At 42.0% G+C, this 19,350-nt stretch overlaps 1 protein-coding gene across 1 annotated transcript; it reads left to right on the top strand.

Moving 5' to 3' along the window:
• Window positions 1-661: 661 nt before the first annotated feature.
• LOC124126403 lies at window positions 662-1,849 on the top strand. Its single transcript, XM_046489835.2, has one exon. It carries the CDS (start codon window positions 662-664, stop codon window positions 1,847-1,849), a length of 1,188 nt encoding a protein of 395 aa, XP_046345791.2.
• Window positions 1,850-19,350: the final 17,501 nt, after the last annotated feature.

The raw sequence follows: 19,350 nt of genomic DNA, 5'->3' as shown, positions 1-19,350 counted from the left end.
AATAACATCCCAAATCCCCTCGTCGACATTTAGTTGGGCTTTTGTGCTTTTGGTTCTTGTATTCTGTTTTTTGGTTTATATTTTGCATCAGGTCACAAGGTGTTCTGTTTATTTTTTGTCGCGTTTCTCGCATTTCTCTGGTCGTATGTTGTGTGCTCGTGTTGTCGCGTTGTTGTCACGCAGTGTTGCATCAGCTTGACGTGATATTTTCGGGCAGAGCTGTTGAAATTTGATGTTGCATTCCGTGTTTTTACATTGAATACAATATAAAACTTGGGTGTTTGTGTTACCTAATCTCAATTAGTTTAGTGATGTGCACTTCAGGTAGTTTAGTTTACTTAGTTTAGATGTAAGTACTTACTTAGTCCAGTTGAGTACTCAATTAAGGTTTCATTCTTAGTTTAGTACTTAGTCATTAGTTGCCACGTGGTATTAGTGTATTTTTCACTCACTTACAAGCATGTAAGCTGGCCACATATTCCCTCGCACACAAACAGTTAGTTTGTGTTGTTAGTCTATTACCCTTTATTACTTCTACCACAAACTCCGTTGTTTGTGCTGTTCACCATTCACCATATTTTTTTCTGTTTGTGCATTTCTACTTTGTGCTACATTTTCACACAGGAGTTTGTCTTCGTAATTTCACTGGTGAATCTACAAAATGGAATTCAGCAAAGAGGAAATGGAAAAGATGATTGTTGCCTTTGAGAAGGCAGGATTGAAACCTAAAGCTGATACAGCGGAGGGTTTCAAAGACTGGATCACTTCTGTCTCAGAACAGGAAGTTATAATTAAACAGGAAGTTGATCTTGGAGCTAGTGCTTCAGTGGATGATGTTGCTCCGACTAGTAGTACTACACAACAGAAGACTGTCAGTACTCACGCATATCACAGCTTCCCTAAACTTACAGTATTTAGTGGGGAGTCAGGCAAGGATAGTGAATATGACCTTTGGCGATATGAGGTCGACTGCTTGATTGAGGCCAAAACACACAGCAATGACGTGATTCTACAAGCCATACGGAAATCCCTCAAGGGTGAAGCTGCTCTTTCAGCAATGAAGCTTGGTCACAAAGCTTCAATTACAGACATCCTATCCAAGTTGAAGAGTGCTTTTGGGACACTTCGGAGAATTTCTGTACTCATGTCCGAGTTTTACAGTGCCACTCAAAAGGATGGTGAAGATGTCACTGCTTGGAGCTGTCGTCTTGAGAGATTACTCTACCAGTTGGTTTGTCAGAAGTCTATATCTCATGCCGAGCAAGATGATATGTTGAGGTCAAGGTTGTGGGATGGCTTGAATCCTACTCTTAAGGGACTAGCAGGCTACAAATATGAGTCTCTCAAGAATTTTGATGACCTTCGTCTATGCCTAAGAGAGTTGGAGTTTGACTTGCATCGTGGGACTGTTCCTCAACATAAAGGGAAGCAAGCTATGGTGAAACAAGCGTCTTCTGAGAAGTCAACAGAGCCTGACCACTATTCTGAACTTAAAGATATGTTGAAGCAAATGAAGTCAGAGATTACTGGCATAAAGGATCATCAAACTCAAATGACGACACAGATCAATCAGCTTCAGTCAGGGCAACCAGATGTTAGGCCTAGAGGTCGTGGTAGATCAGGATATCGAGGTGCTTATGGTTCCACACAGGACACATCAACGTCAGTGAATCAGTCTGAGAGTGCTTCTGGATCAGATCCATCTCAAGAGAGTATACAGCAACGACCACTCCCTGTTTGTTGGAATTGTGGTTATCCTGGTCATCTTTCATATGGTTGTCGTGTCCGACAGGATCATCGCCGGAGACCTTTAAACTCCAACAGGCCTATGGGCAGGGGGCACTCCTAGGCCAAGATCTACGCCCCAGAGGACGACATGTTATGGACAAGCTTGTGGGTCATTCTAATGAGGTCGAGCTACAGGTTGAGGGTGTCACAACCAGAGCTTTACTTGACACTGGAGCGACAGTGTCTCTTGTGTCTCAGTCTTTTTATGATTCCTTCTTGAATCATTTACCAATTGAGCCTTTGGGTTGCATGTTGAATATCGAACATGCTGGTGGTGATTCTTTGCCTTACATAGGTTTTGTTGAGGTTGGAGTCAGTTCTAATGGTTGTGGTCTTGGTGATTGTGTCACTTCTTGTTTGCTTCTTGTTGTACCTGATACTAAGTACAACCATAAGGTACCTATTTTACTTGGCACAAATGTACTTTCACATTTGTTGGGTGAGTGTAAGTCTGCTTATGGTGTTCGTTTTCTTCAATGTGCTGACCTGTTTACTCCTTGGTATTTGACATTTCGGAGTATGGTTGTTCAAGATAAGGAACTATCGAGGAATGGAGGAGTACTTGGCTACTTGAAGTCATCAGAGACAAGCAGAGTGATGATTCCACCCAACTCTCATGTCACTATTAAGGCACAACTATGCCATAGCGTACCATACCGTCAAGTATGTGCCCTTATACAAGCTACTCAAGACTCAGTGTTACCCAGGGATCTTGATGTTGCACCTACTCTATTGACCTATGATCCCACCAAGCCATATGACATTGATGTACTTGTGTCAAATGTTACCACTCAAACAGCTGTTGTACGTCCTAAGGATCTATTATGTGAGCTTCAGCCCGTCTCCATAGAAGGAATGACACCAACTATGCCTTCAGATCCTGATACTTTGCTTGACCAGATAGAGTTTGACCGTGATGGACTTACTGAAGATGAGATAGATCAAGGACTTGGAGTTATTCAGCGCTTCAGTAATATATTCTCCAAAAGTGAAGATGATCTTGGTCACTCGTCACTTGTCCGACATAGGATAGACCTCGTAGACGACACACCTTTCAAACAACGGCATCGTCGTATTCCTCCTGGAATGTTTGAAGATGTAAAGCAACACTTGAATGACCTCTTGTCTGCTGGAGTGATAAGGCCCTCACACAGCCCTTGGGCATCAAACATTGTTCTGGTTAAGCGCAAGGATGGTCGTTTACGACTTTGTGTTGATTACCGCCAGTTAAATCAGAGGACAATAAAGGACAGTTATGCATTACCCCGTATAGAAGAGCTTCTTGACAGCCTTGGTGGGATGAAATTTTACTCAGTGCTGGACATGAAAAGTGGATACTACCAGGTGGAGCTTGAGGAAGAACACAAACAGCGCACAGCATTTACTGTAGGCCCACTTGGGTTCTACGAGTATAACCGAATGCCTTTCGGTCTGTCCAATGCTCCCGCCACCTATCAGCGCCTCATGGAGAAGTGTTTGGAAGGTCTGCATCTCCGTATTTGTCTCATCTACCTGGATGACTTAATTATATTCTCCAAGACCTATGAGGAGCATGTAGAACGCCTCAGACTAGTCTTCCAGCGTCTCCAGGAGTGTGGCCTCAAACTTGCTACTAAGAAATGCAAGTTTTTCAAACGGAAGGTCAGGTATGTGGGATATATAGTGTCAGCTGAGGGAATTGAAGCAGACCCAGACAAGATCGACAAGATCAAGAACTGGCCTATTCCCAAGAACCCTGAGGATGTTCGTCGTTTCCTGGGTTTCGCAGGGTATTACAGGAAATTTGTACAGAACTTTTCCAGGATTGCACGTCCTTTGTCGGCCTTGATGCCCTCCACACCACAGAGGAAGAGCAAGTCACGGAAGCATGTATCTCCAATTGACTGGCAGTGGGAAGAAGCACAGCAGGATTCTTTTGACAAGTTGAAGTCCTGTCTGTCAAGTCCTCCAGTTCTAGGATATCCAGACTTTTCTAAGCCCTTCGAGCTCCACACAGATGCCAGTGCTCAGGGATTAGGAGCTGTTATATACCAGGAGCAAGATGGGGTATCTAGAGTTATAGCCTACGCCAGTAGAGGACTCACACGCTCGGAACGGAACTATTCAGCTCACAAATTGGAATTTTTGTGCCTCAAGTGGAGTGTTACCGAAAAGTTCCATGACTACTTATATGGAAACGAGTTTTTAGTCTTTACAGACAACAACCCACTTACGTATGTGTTAACTACTGCAAAGTTAGATGCCACAGGACACAGGTGGTTGGCTGCTTTATCCATGTACAACTTCACCATCAAGTACAGACCTGGAAAGTCTAATGCGGATGCAGATTCCTTGTCAAGATTGCCAGTTTGTGAAGAAGTCAGCAGTGAAGTTGTTCACGCCATCTGTGGGAAAGTGCAGGTGTCCAGCTTGGTCGAGACCATCTGTTTGTCTGTTAATAGCATGTCCCAGGATGATGTTTCTGTTGTTGAGGAACAATGTCAAACCAATGCCAAGGAGTGGAGTAAGACTCAGCGTAGAGACCCAGACTTGTTAGACATTATTGATTCTCTTGAATCAGGACAGAGATTGGACCGCAAGATGTACAGAGATAATCCTGTTATGACTGGTCTGCTCAAGAACTACAATCATTACAAGCTTATTGAGGGTGTTCTCCTCAAAGTTACTGTGACAGCAGATGGTACTCAGGAACAGCTAGTTTTGCCTTCAAGATGTAGACTTGCTGCACTCCGTAGTTTGCATGATGACTCGGGACATCCTGGCAGAGACCGCACTTTATCTCTTTTAAGAGAGAGATTCTATTGGCCAGGCATGGCACAGGATGTTCAGAAACACCTAGAGTCTTGTGACAGATGCTTAAAGAGGAAGGCGACCACTGACAAAGCACCACTAGTTAACATCGTGACCACACAGCCCCTAGAGCTGATATGCATGGACTTTTTGACTATCGAGGCATCCAAAGGAGGTCACCAGTATGTGTTAGTGGTCACCGACCACTTTACCAGGTATGCACAGGCCTATTCATGTCGGAATACCTCAGCAAGAACAACAGCTGAACTATTCTTCAACCATTTTGTTGTACATTATGGTCTTCCACAGAGAATACATTCCGACAAGGGTGCCAACTTTGTAGGAAACCTCATGACTGAGTTGTGCCACCTTTTGCACATTGAGAAATCTTCCACTACCCCATACCACCCTATGGGTAATGGGATGTGCGAACGATTTAATAGGACTTTGTGTAACATGCTCGGTACTTTAGATCCTGAAGCAAAGAAAGACTGGAAGACATGTGTTGGGCCATTAGTGCACGCCTACAACAGCACAAGGCATGAGTCTACTGGGTACTCACCTTTTTATCTTATGTTTGGCCGACACCCAAGGCTTCCAGTCGATGTTGCTTTTGGTCTTGACATACAGCCAAGCAAGCCAAGAACAACCTTACAGTATACAAAATCCTTGAAGGAAAGGTTGGACCAGGCCTACAAGTTAGCATCCCAAAAGGCAGATCAATCTCGTAGTCAGCAGAAGGATTTATACGACAAACGTGTGAGAGCTGCAGTTCTGGATGTTGGCGATAGGGTGTTAGTACGAGTTGTGGCTTTTGAAAGACGTCATAAGATTCAGGACAAATGGGAAGGTGACATTTATGTTGTGATCCATCAGCCTAACCCTGATGTACCTGTCTACACTGTCAGGAAGGAAAATGGACAAGGACGCACCAGGACCCTGCATAGAAATTTGTTACTTCCTGTGAGTTCTCTTCCACGTCAAGACGTCACACCACCTAAGCCTGCTCCCAGAACTAGTGTTCCTAGACCAACAGTAGTTCCTAGAAGATCAAGGAGAATCCAAGGACAAGACCCAGATTATGATGAAGATGAGGATGATGACTTCATAGTTGTTTCCACTCCATCACAGCCGTCAGTGTCAACTTCTAGAGAAGATGATAGGCCAACTGAGGTTAGAGTAGATGAAGATAGAGCTTCTACTTCAAGTGATCAGGATGTGGAAGAGCCTGCAGATTCTGTTCAGGAACAGGATCAAGAGTCCGATGTGGATCAGGCTGAGGATCAGTCATCAGAATCTGCAACCTCAGACACAGCTTCTGTACCAGAGGATGTCACTCCTGCAGTTCAAGACCAGGATCTAGAACCGATTAGAGGATGTGACAACTCAGTTCCCCAGGTAGCTCCTAGACCAGTACCAGCTCCTAGACGCTCTACCCGAGAACGGAGAAAGCCTCAGTGGATGCAATCTGGAGATTACGTAATGTCTGCTATCACTGATGTTCCAGAGGACTGGAGAAGTCGAGCTGATTATCTACTTTCACTGATAGGTACAGGAGTTGTAAATGACGTCACAGCCAAGAGTATGCTTTTGTCCCTTATTTCCGGTCATGACAAATGATGAGGACATCATTTTGCCGAGGGGAGGAAGTATGTAGTAGGTGTTAATTCTGCAGCTTGTAAATATGTTAGTATTTTTAGTGTAGATAAAGTAACTTGTCTTTTCTATTTCAGCTTGTTGATTCAACAGAGGGTTGTGTCATTTCCTGGTTTCTATCTATCATTAGTTGTGTCCTTATCAGTATTTGCTACTGATAACTTTCTACTGGGTCAAAGGTCAATGGTCCAGTCTATTTTACTTCCAAGGGTGTTTTGTTCTATTGTTTGCTCGTCATTAGGGTTACCTGTTGTGAGCCAATTAGTATACCTTTCAATTCAAATCCCTTTCTCACCTGCCATTGCTAATCTTATGCTGCACACACCCACCTGCACTGCACAGCAATGGATTGAGGATCAAGTTATCAAGGTTAGTAATCATAATTAATCTGTATCAATCTAAACATTATAATTTCAATCATTAGTATAAATCAAGTAATAAATGATAAAATGTGTTTTAAATAACTTGTAAACATAAACAAACGATAGGTTGAGTGAATGAGGTGAGTGTGATGAGATTAGGGTCTGATTCATGAGTATTGCTTATCTATACATATATTTTATATTTCAATGTATTGGTTATTTGGTATTTTGCGTATTTTGGTATTTGATGCATATTTGCTATTATTTAGTAAATCTGGTGTATTTCTAGACTTTGTACATATCTCTCTAGATGTATGCATGTATTTATTGATAGTTGTATGAATGAATGACTGAAGTTGTATTTCAGTGATGCATGTATATGCCGTGATTATATATGTTATTTACAATATTATAATTAATATTGTATCTGTATTTAGTTTCATGTGACTGTCGAATGAGACGACTGGCAGAAGGCATGTTACACTCTCGTGTCACACACAGGGTATGTTTTGTATATAGTTTATCTATATAATATGTTCATGTTGTGCATTCATTATGCATAATATGATTATGTGATGATTTAATGCTTTCCTCAGTTATGCGTTTAATAATGTGTAATTATATTGTCTTTGTATATGAAGGTACATCTGCACTGATTAGATATCGAGGCAGAAATATATTTGCGTATCTGCTGTAATGATGTAATCAGTTATTAAGAAGCAGATCGATACTTTACATTTAATGTGTTATTGTACATTTATTCTGAAACATGTGATATATTGTGATTTTAAATTGTTTCAGGAGTGTCTTCTATATGCCTTGCTGAATAAACTGAATTTTCTCACAACCCCGTGGACTGTAATCTCTTGCAACTAAGGATTACACATAAGGTCTACAACATGTATCATGATATACACGCACCAAGATCTGCACGCATCATGATATACACGCACCATGATAAACACACAACATGGCACACACGCACCATGATAAACACACACCATGACATACACGCACCATGATAAACACACACAGCATGAGAAACACACACCATGATAAACACACATCATGATATAAACGCAACATGATATACACCTACCATGAATACACCATCATATACACCATGGTATAAACGCACCGTTATATACACGCACCATGATATACACGCACCAAGATCTGCACGCATCATGATATACACGTACCAAGATCTGCACGCATCATGATATACACGCACCAAGATCTGCACGCATCATGATATACACGCACCAAGATCTGTACGCATCATGATATACACGCACCAAGATCTGCACGCATCATGATATACACGCACCAAGTTCTGCACGCATCATGATAAACACGCACCAAGATCTGCACGCATCGTGATATACACGCACCAAGATCTTCACGCATCGGGATATACACGCACCAAGATCTGCACTCATCATGATGTACACGCACCAAGATCTGCACTCATCATGATATACACGCACCAAGATCTGCACTCATCATGATATACTCGCACCAAGATCTGCACGCATCGTGATATACACTCACCAAGATCTGCACGCATCGTGATATACACGCACCAAGATCTGCACGCATCATGATATACACGGACCGTGATATAAACTCCTTGATATACATGCATCATGATATACATGCACACTGATTTACATGAACAATGATATCCACGCACCATGATATACACGCACGGACATACGGAATCCCATGATAATAGAGCTCCCACGTGACGGTATCTGGGGAACACAGCGCCTTCAGAATTAGCACTACTTCTACTAAGAAGAAGAGGAAGAAGAAGGAGAAGAAACGAACCAAGGATGAAGGACATAATCTCATTGTCAGTGTTGATGTTGTTGATGGTTATGTACTGTTCTGACGTTCATTAAACTATTACATTCTCACCGCCCTGAGAAGCACACACAGTAACGAGCTGTGTTGAGAGACGAGATAACTGCAATATATCTATTATTGCGCCTTCTGTGACCTGAATCAATACCTACCACGGGGTTTTGTTAACAAAGCGCGACCTCACTGTTATGTTCTAGATGGAAGAGAGCTGAGGGAGAAACCTTCCTTTGTATACTTTCCTGTTGTGGTACACTCCGCTGGGAGGGGCGACCGACTCAACAAAACTCGGACTACGTGTCTTCTGCATTGTTGATTCAAACAGAAAACTGCAAGAGAATAACGATGTGTTTCAGTGGACGCCGTACATTAACGACATGACTGTCCAGGGGAATGCGCGGACAGGGGAGGGGATGGCAGCAGGGGGAACTGTATACTGCAGCAGCCACAAGTACAGTGTTACATGGCAGTGTATTTAAGGATTGAAGTTGTATTTGTTGACGTTCATCAGGTGATGAATACAGTGCCTCGCGTGAGCAAATGTACCATGAAGCGCGAATTTGCTCACGTGAGGCACTGTCTTCATCAGCTGATGAACGTCAACAAATACCACTTCATTCCTCATATTGCCAGATACATAAATCATAACAAAACTATCCATTAAACATCAAACTTTAATTATCTAAAGCGATCGATATCAACGCGGACGTCGTGACGTCGTGACGCCATCCGTCCGAAACATTCCATTTGGAGTGACATCCCTTGGTTTTACAAACGGTAGAAAATGGCGGCTACGGAAATATCATTCACTTGAAATAAGCACCCTCAAAACGCGGCTGATGCTGAAAATGGATTAATAATAACGTTCTTTGAACTTTGGGTGATGACCGGGATTACCGCTGCAGGCGGCGCGTTTTGAATTCCCGAAGCAATACACGGCAGTGTGGAGCTCAGGGGTTTCCTTTGGTAAGTCGAGCATTCTCTGTCATAGCTTCGAATGGAGGCTTCCTTTCGACCTGTGTAATCTGTCAGTTGTCGCTAATGATTATTAATGTTATTTGTAGACAATGAGGAATTTCCGTAAAGTAGTTCTGTATGACTCCGCTCGATTGACAACGTAATCACGTGACATACTGACGTAATGAACGACAGACAGCTTGGTAGTGTTCACCACGCGAGGTCACCCGCTACTGTCAATGCATGTATTTTTGTTGAACAATGATCGTAACTGTATATTGTTTCTGTAAAATATCGATAGAAGCTCATTGCATTATATTTGGACAATGATTAGTCGTCAAGAATGTAGTACTATTTAATGTAGGCAGTCGGCAGGAAGTTACTATATTTAGATGCTAGTGTGGTTTGGCAACTTCCGTGCAGGACTAAACTCGTCCAGCATTGTATAGAGCCTTATGGCACTGTGTAGAAAGTTCTGTAAGCTAGTTAGAAAGTATATAAGGGGCAAAAAGTAGCATGCATCACACATTTCATCACATATTTCCATCTGAGAATACATCAGGACCAGTTTTAGTGTGAAGGTCACCACGGAGTCCCTGCCGAGGCCCATCTCGGAACCTCGACCACCGTCGCCCCCGAGTGAATATACTAGTATCACTGACTTTTGCTATCACCACTGTATTTGTGTATGTGATACTGACCTCTGTCATCATATTATACACTGTCATTGAATATTGTACCACCACTCTATTGCATTCTGCCACTGTAACTGCTGTGCAATAATTTGTATTGATTTTTAAACCTAGTGAGTTTTGTAATACATCTGTTGATTATATACCATTAACCAGCATTAGTAGATCATTGTTTATGTTTATTTGTTTCATTCTATTTCATGACTGTACCTATGTATGTGAATGTATTTAGAGATTGCATTGAACGATTATTACGAAAAAAGTGGTACACGTCAAAGGATTGTACCACCGAATCTAATTCGTAATTCATGTCCATCTACAACAATTATTGCTTAGCGATTAGACAATATTTCACGTAATTTCAGTTTTGATATATTTATATCGATTGTCCACTGTGCCTCACACTCACTGCGCTGGGCAGTCGCAGCACACATTTCCTCCCCTTGGCCCAACGCCTCATGGGGGTGTAACTAGGTCACATGTCTAACGTAGACTCAGCTGTTTTGCCGGTGATAGTGAGGGGTACGGGAGGCCGGCCATACTTATCCTTGGAGTTCTGGGACAGCAATTTTGATGATGTTGTCTTATAAGGCCAAGAGTAAGATCATCCTTACGACGCCTGTATGTCCGGGATAGAATAGGTCTTCAGCAACCGATGCTTGCCGTAACAGGCGACTATGCTGGTTGTAAGAGGCGACTAACGGGATCGGGTGGTCAGGCTCGCTGACTTGGTTGATGCATGTCATCGTATCCCAATTGCGCAGATCGATGCTCATGATGAACATCACTGGAATGTCTGGTTCAGACTCGATTATTTATAGACCACCGTCATATAGCTGGAATATTGCTGAGTCCGGCGTTAAACAACAAACAAACAAATCACCCTGACGACCACTGCACGAGAGTCATAAGGGCTGTGGACGAGATACTACGCGGCCTGGACAGCTGTTGAGATATATAGGAGCTGAACATTAAACACCCGGTGAAGCTCTCACAATAACACGTTGTGGACCCGAAGACGGACTCGTGTTGTAAATTGAAGAAATATCCCCTAGAACAACCATATCCTACGGTGGACATATGGTTCGACCATTTCCACGGTTTGTCCATGTTGGGAGGAAGACCATGAGAGCGCTTCTTGGAGTAAAGACCTTATGTGTTCCAGGTGTGATTACCAACACATAGTCTCCTCCAATTCCTGCCCTATTTGGCAAACGAAACAAAACTATTGAAACTAAAGCGCGCAAATAACACCTCTTTTGCAGAAAATATAAAAAAAACCTTGTTGCCAGTCAGTCAACACACCTCCGCCATTTCTCAATTATTCCGCAGCTGTCTCTCATTCAACTGATGCTTCATCTGTTCTCTGATCGACCTGTTGCAACTGCCTCTATCGTTCAGCTTGATATCCATCACGGTCAATCTACAGCATCATCTTATATCTTATAGACCAGTCCCTAAAGATCCAGACATTTCGGAAGGAAAGTTATCCAAAACAGAAAGAAAACAGTTAAACAGAAACAAACACCCAGTAGCCCCACTTCTTTAGCTGTATACATCCTCAAGACCGCTCTGATGCTCTGGAGTCAGGGTTAGTCTCTGGTGCTCTGGAGTCAGGGTTAGGTTCTCGTGCTCTGGGGGCAGGGTTAGGCTCAATGGAAGTGGAGGTGACAGATGTTCAGATGTTCCTCCTTCAACAAGAGGAAATTCTGCAAAGACAAACTGGCCTTGAAATACTTCACCTGGTCAGTTTATAGACGTTATTGACCCTTTATTTTAATTCCCCATAAACTAAATAAAATAGCTGATGAATGTATTCCTAAGTGTTCTTCGCATCCACTCAATCGTAAGCCGTGGTTTAATGATGACAGCAAAACGCCAGGAAAGCACGGAAAAAGGCTCAACATTGATTGTGTTTTTAATTTTAAATGCTAAAGCATCTCGCATCTTAAAAATGGGGATCAATTGGTAAGTGATGGTAACAAAAGGTGTTATAAATAAATGTGGGGGAAACTCTGGCTACTCATTCTTCCTCATCAAGTAATGTACGCACTTGGCCTTAATTCCACAATACCAAAAACGGCGAAAAATGAAAAATACAACTTTTAATCAGACAATGGGGAAGACCCGTAATACGACTTCCTGCGTTACGAGCCCCTAAGACCGAAAAAGGAATATTTTCTACCGTGTTAAAATTACATAATTGATGTTTAATCAAGGTAACGCGACACGACCCTACTACACATAATCCTGTCTTACATGGAATCCATACGGGTATGACAGATACAGCTCAGGTCGCAATACCACTAATGAAACGATCGCGTATATTCTTTACCCAGTCAGCTTGCAGGCTTAGCCGGTGTCACGAAATATATTCGCCCCCAGAATAAAATCTCCCCCCGGCGAATTTATACTGGTACAGTTCCGCCCACCTCGAAATAAACTCTCCCCCACCCTTCGAAATAAAATCTCCCCCCAGAATATTTCCTCCCCCGGTTGGTTTATAAATACCCGCCATGCAGTTCAATAGTTGAGGGCATTGCCTAAAAGTCGGGCCAAGACGGGCCAAAGTGTTATTGGCTAATTACTTCATTATCGGCGATCATACCTACATATTATTGATGCAACATACACACATGACATCACTGAACAATCACCAACCAAAAACGAGAACCATAATTAAGTAATTCGGAGTAAATCACTTGAAAACCAGAAAGTTGAGCGTATTAGTGTAATTTGCATGCTTTACAATTCATTGTACCATTCTAAACCATGTGAATGTTGTAATATCAGTCAATCGGGTGGGAAAACAGCCCAATCCTCGCTCTATAAAGGACTATGTCAATCATTTTGCAAGTTGAAATGACTTCAAAACATCATGTTCATTGGACATAATTTCTAGTTTAAATATGTCAGTGTTAGGTTTGTATTTAATTAAGCCACGCCTCCTCTTTGACACTGTTTGGGATTCGTTTGAGTTGTGACAAATACAATGCATAATTTTAATTAAGCGCAGTAGCGCTAAGTTTACATTTTCACACTGTACATCATACTGGCTACACAATGTTGTAAAAAACCCTGTTTCTGTTTTTTTTATGATACCTGCACTTTGACAAAATTCTTCAATTGATGATCACTTCAAATTTTCTCCATCACGGCGTAATGCAATAGTTGTTCCCATACCAAAAACCTGGAATCCCTCCAATTGTCGACCTGTTTCATCGACCTGTTTCATCGACCTGCTGCGTTTGCAAATATAAAACGCCAGAGAATAATCAGTCTCGATTATGTGCCCAGACAGGTTCCGCTGGGCGTTAAAGGTAATAGAACGGTGACAATTATATGAATGAAAAACTGAAAATCACGCAAAGTGTACGCATATCATTTCCTACTGATACTATGAAACTACAGACGGTATGGTCAACAATAAATTAATCACGAATATTCATTCTCATGTGGTTTTTGTAAAAATCGAAGTACAGTTGTCCATTTAGTTACATTGGAGTCATTGCAATAATGCCATAACAAAATATGTTGTAAACAACAAACATGCACCATCTAGGAAAAGCGTATGACATTAAACAGGGTATTTTGAAATATCTACAGGACTTTGGTTTGAAAGTCAGTTTGCCTCAATCTATATCCAAGTCTTTAAATGAGGCTCTGCCCTGACTGAGCATATAACCAGGATCATCTCGTCCTTAGAGGCCGTATTTTGTCTGTCACGCTGTTTTGTAGTAAAATTAGATCCCCTCTAAGGTTTTAAACAACAGTTTTGATGGATCTCTCGTGGGTGATTGTAATATTTAATGTCATGTTAAGAACATGAATACTGTATAGGCAGCTACATTCATGTCTAAATAACCCCCCATAAAAGATCATTGGGGAAAGGTCTTTAATTTTCAAAATGAAAAATAAATCATTAAACTTAAGAGGAAAATGTAACCCAGACTTAATTTGTGATGTCATTTCTATTAACGTTGTGAAGAGGCCAAGTCATTGGCTATCTACATCTGATTAACTACATATAAAAAACAATGAAAAATAAAAAAAATAAATGAAAATAAATAATTGCTGCAATATTGCTAAAAGTGGTGTAAAAACATCTCACTCACTCACTCACTCACTCAGTCACTCAGTCACTCACTCACTCACTCACTCACTCACTCACTCACTCATAACGTATTTGTAAAACAAATGTCCGATGGCCCTTTACTTGTTGAAATTGTTTCAGGGGCAGGGGATTAGAAAAAAAATAATTTTCCAGTCACAGAGCGCTAGTTCGTTCAAAACTATATTATGGCTATATCATATAAGGTGGATCCTGCAAAAGTAACTTAATACAATTGGATACTATCTCTTTGGAGTTTTCAACGACCTTTAGCCTGGATATTCTCATGCAGTTGCCTAAGCAGTTTAGCGTAATATCATCCATCAATTATCGGACCTTTCAGGAGGTGTTCCACCAGTAGCATTCCTTTAGAACCCCAGAAAACCGAAGCCATAACTTTGCCAGCTGATGGAACAGACATTGCCTTCTTCTTCGTGGACTGTTAAGCCCCTGACTGATGGTGGTGTACACAGTACTGTCACAAATCGCTCCTGGGGCGTTTCTGATAACGAGTCAGAAACCTCTGAACCCATTCTGCTGAGACCTTTGTCATACCCAGATCATTCCTCAGAGCGTTCTCACTTCTCCAATGAGCTATGCCTCCTGTATTGACTTGTCGTCGACCATCCATAATCACATCATCCGTTTTATCAACATTTCAGTAATGGTGGCAGTTGAAGGTCTTCCTGATTTTGAATCCCCTTTCTATTATCCTCTTGAACTCCGCTGCCCATCCAGCCAGGTACCAGACATGTATGACCATCCGACAGACGCAAAGGAAGAAGCATCATCCCCTTATGTTGAAACCATGTCTGCATGGCTGGCTGTTGGAGTTTGCCCTATCAGTTGGAGATACTTGTTGAACGGGCAGTAGCCGATATTGCCCATATTCATAAACAGAGAATACCTAGTCACTTTGATGCCTGCAGACATAAGCTGCCTGGTTGTATATATGGTTCAAATGCGATCTGTTAGCATGGAACGTATTGAACTTAATATATGCAAACTGTTAAGGGTCTTCTGTACATCCTTCGTAGTTAGTCACAGAACATTTCATCCACCCTTCGTACAAAAATAACACCTGTTATCGGTTACACCTTCGTGGATGACCAATCCAGATGTGAAGAGGACATGTTGCGACGATGTCAAATTGGCCATTCGAGGTGTGCACACGAGTATTGAGTGAAAGATGAGGATGATCCGATGTGTATCCCTTGTGAGGATATCATTACTCAAGGATGTCATGCGATAAATGTTCCAATGTTTTAATAGCGTTAATCCTCGTGTAATATTATGGTTTTTTTATATATTTTGTATCACATTTCAAATGTTATGTATTGGCGGTATTTGATAAATAACTTCAAGGTAACATACATGTCTGAACACCTACCCTCATACACACCATCCATCCATGTACCATACATGTTTGATCATCCATCTTCACACACATCATCCATCCAGGTACCATACATGTATGATCATCCACCTTCACACACACCATCCATTCAGGTACCATACATGTTTGATCATCCATCTTCACACACATCATCCATCCAGGTACCATACATGTATGATCATCCATCTTCACACACATCATCCATTCAGGTACCATACATGTATGATCATCCATCTTCACACACATCATCCATCCAGGTACAATACATGTATGATCATCCACCTTCACACACACACACATCATCCATCCAGGTACCATACATGTTTGATCATCCATCTTCACACACACATCATCCATCCAGGTACCATACATGTATGATCATCCACCTTCACACACACACACACATCATCCATCCAGGTACCATACATGTATGATCATCCATCTTCACACACACACACATCATCCATCCAGGTACCATACATGTTTGATCATCCATCTTCACACACACATCATCCATCCAGGTACCATACATGTATGATCATCCACCTTCACACACACACACACATCATCCATCCAGGTACCATACATGTGTGATCATCCATCTTCACACACACACACATCATCCATCCAGGTACCATACATGTTTGATCATCCATCTTCACACACACATCATCCATCCAGGTACCATACATGTATGATCATCCACCTTCACACACACACACACATCATCCATCCAGGTACCATACATGTGTGATCATCCATCTTCACACACACACACATCATCCATCCAGGTACCATACATGTTTGATCATCCATCTTCACACACACATCATCCATCCAGGGAACCATACATGTTTGATCATCCACCTTCACACACACACACATCATCCATCCAGGTACCATACATGTTTGATCATCCATCTTCACACACACATCATCCATCCAGGTACCATACATGTTTGATCATCCATCTTCACACACACATCATCCATCCAGGTACCATACATGTATGACAATCCACCTTCACACACACACACATCATCCATCCAGGTACCATACATGTTTGATCATCCATCTTCACACACTCCATCTATCTAGGTACCATACATGTATGACCATCCACCTTCACACACACACACACACACATCATCCATCCAGGTACCATACATGTGTGATCATCCATCTTCACACACACACATCATCCATCCAGGTACCATACATGTATGATCATCCATCTTCACACACACATCATCCATCCAGGTACCATACATGTATGATCATCCACCTTCACACACACACAAACATCATCCATCCATGTACCATACATGTATGATCATCCATCTTCACACACACACGCATCATCCATCCAGGTACCATACATGTTTGATCATCCATCTTCACACACACATCATCCATCAAGGTACCATACATGTTTGATCATCCACCTTCACACACACACACACATCATCCATCCAGGTACCATACATGTTTGATCATCCATCTTCACACACACATCATCCATCCAAGTACCATACATGTATGATCATCCATCTTCACACACACACACATCATCCATCCAGGTACCATACATGTTTGATCATCCATCTTCACACACACATCATCCATCCAGGTACCATACATGTATGATCATCCACCTTCACACACACACACACATCATCCATCCAGGTACCATACATGTATGACCATCCACCTTCACACACACACACATCATCCATCCAGGTACCATACATGTTTGATCATCCATCTTCACACACTCCATCTATCTAGGTACCATACATGTATGACCATCCACCTTCACACACACACACACACATCATCCATCCAGGTACCATACATGTTTGATCATCCATCTTCACACACACACATCATCCATCCAGGTACCATACATGTATGATCATCCACCTTCACACACACACACACATCATCCATCCAGGTACCATACATGTATGATCATCCATCTTCACACACACACATCATCCATCCAGGTACCATACATGTTTGATCATCCATCTTCACACACACATCATCCATCCAGGTACCATACATGTTTGATCATCCATCTTCACACACACATCATCCATCCAGGTACCATACATGTTTGATCTTCCATCTTCACACACACATCATCCATCCAGGTACCATACATGTATGACCATCCACCTTCACACACACACACATCATCCATCCAGGTACCATACATGTTTGATCATCCATCTTCACACACTCCATCTATCTAGGTACCATACATGTATGACCATCCACCTTCACACACACACACACACACATCATCCATCCAGGTACCATACATGTTTGATCATCCATCTTCACACACTCCATCTATCTAGGTACCATACATGTATGACCATCCACCTTCACACACACACACACACATCATCCATCCAGGTACCATACATGTTTGATCATCCATCTTCACACACACACATCATCCATCCAGGTACCATACATGTATGATCATCCATCTTCACACACACATCATCCATCCAGGTACCATACATGTATGATCATCCACCTTCACACACACACACACATCATTCATCCAGGTACCATACATGTATGACCATCCACCTTCACACACACACACATCATCCATCCAGGTACCATACATGTTTGATCATCAATCTTCACACACTCCATCTATCTAGGTACCATACATGTATGACCATCCACCTTCACACACACACACACACATCATCCATCCAGGTACCATACATGTTTGATCATCCATCTTCACACACTCCATCTATCTAGGTACCATACATGTATGACCATCCACCTTCACATACACACACACACATCATCCATCCAGGTACCATACATGTTTGATCATCCATCTTCACACACACATCATCCATCCAGGTACCATACATGTATGATCATCCACCTTCACACACACACACACATCATCCATCCATGTACCATACATGTATGATCATCCATCTTCACACACACACACATCATCCATCCAGGTACCATACATGTTTGATCATCCATCTTCACACACACATCATCCATCAAGGTACCATACATGTTTGATCATCCACCTTCACACACACACACACATCATCCATCCAGGTACCATACATGTTTGATCATCCATCTTCACACACACATCATCCATCCAGGTACCATACATGTTTGATCATCCATCTTCACACACACATCATCCATCCAGGTACCATACATGTATGATCATCCACCTTCACACACACACACACATCATCCATCCATGTACCATACATGTATGATCATCCATCTTCACACACACACACATCATCCATCCAGGTACCATACATGTTTGATCATCCATCTTCACACACACATCATCCATCAAGGTACCATACATGTTTGATCATCCACCTTCACACACACACACACACATCATCCATCCAGGTACCATACATGTTTGATCATCCATCTTCACACACACACATCATCCATCCAGGTACCATACATGTATGATCATCCATCTTCACACACACATCATCCATCCAGGTACCATACATGTATGATCATCCACCTTCACACACACACACACATCATCCATCCATGTACCATACATGTATGATCATCCATCTTCACACACACACACATCATCCATCCAGGTACCATACATGTTTGATCATCCATCTTCACACACACATCATCCATCAAGGTACCATACATGTTTGATCATCCACCTTCACACACACA

The sequence above is a fragment of the Haliotis rufescens genome, unplaced genomic scaffold (genome assembly GCF_023055435.1).
Source record: "Haliotis rufescens isolate VD_foot unplaced genomic scaffold, xgHalRufe1.0.p SCAF_11, whole genome shotgun sequence".
Classification (NCBI taxonomy): Eukaryota; Metazoa; Mollusca; class Gastropoda; order Lepetellida; family Haliotidae; genus Haliotis; species Haliotis rufescens.
This window is presented reverse-complemented; position numbering and strand designations above follow the sequence as displayed.

Bases quoted from the DNA above. Each gene is read 5' to 3' on its own strand.
- LOC124126403 (XM_046489835.2), top strand. From the start codon at position 662: ATGGAATTCAGCAAAGAGGAAATGGAAAAGATGATTGTTGCCTTTGAG.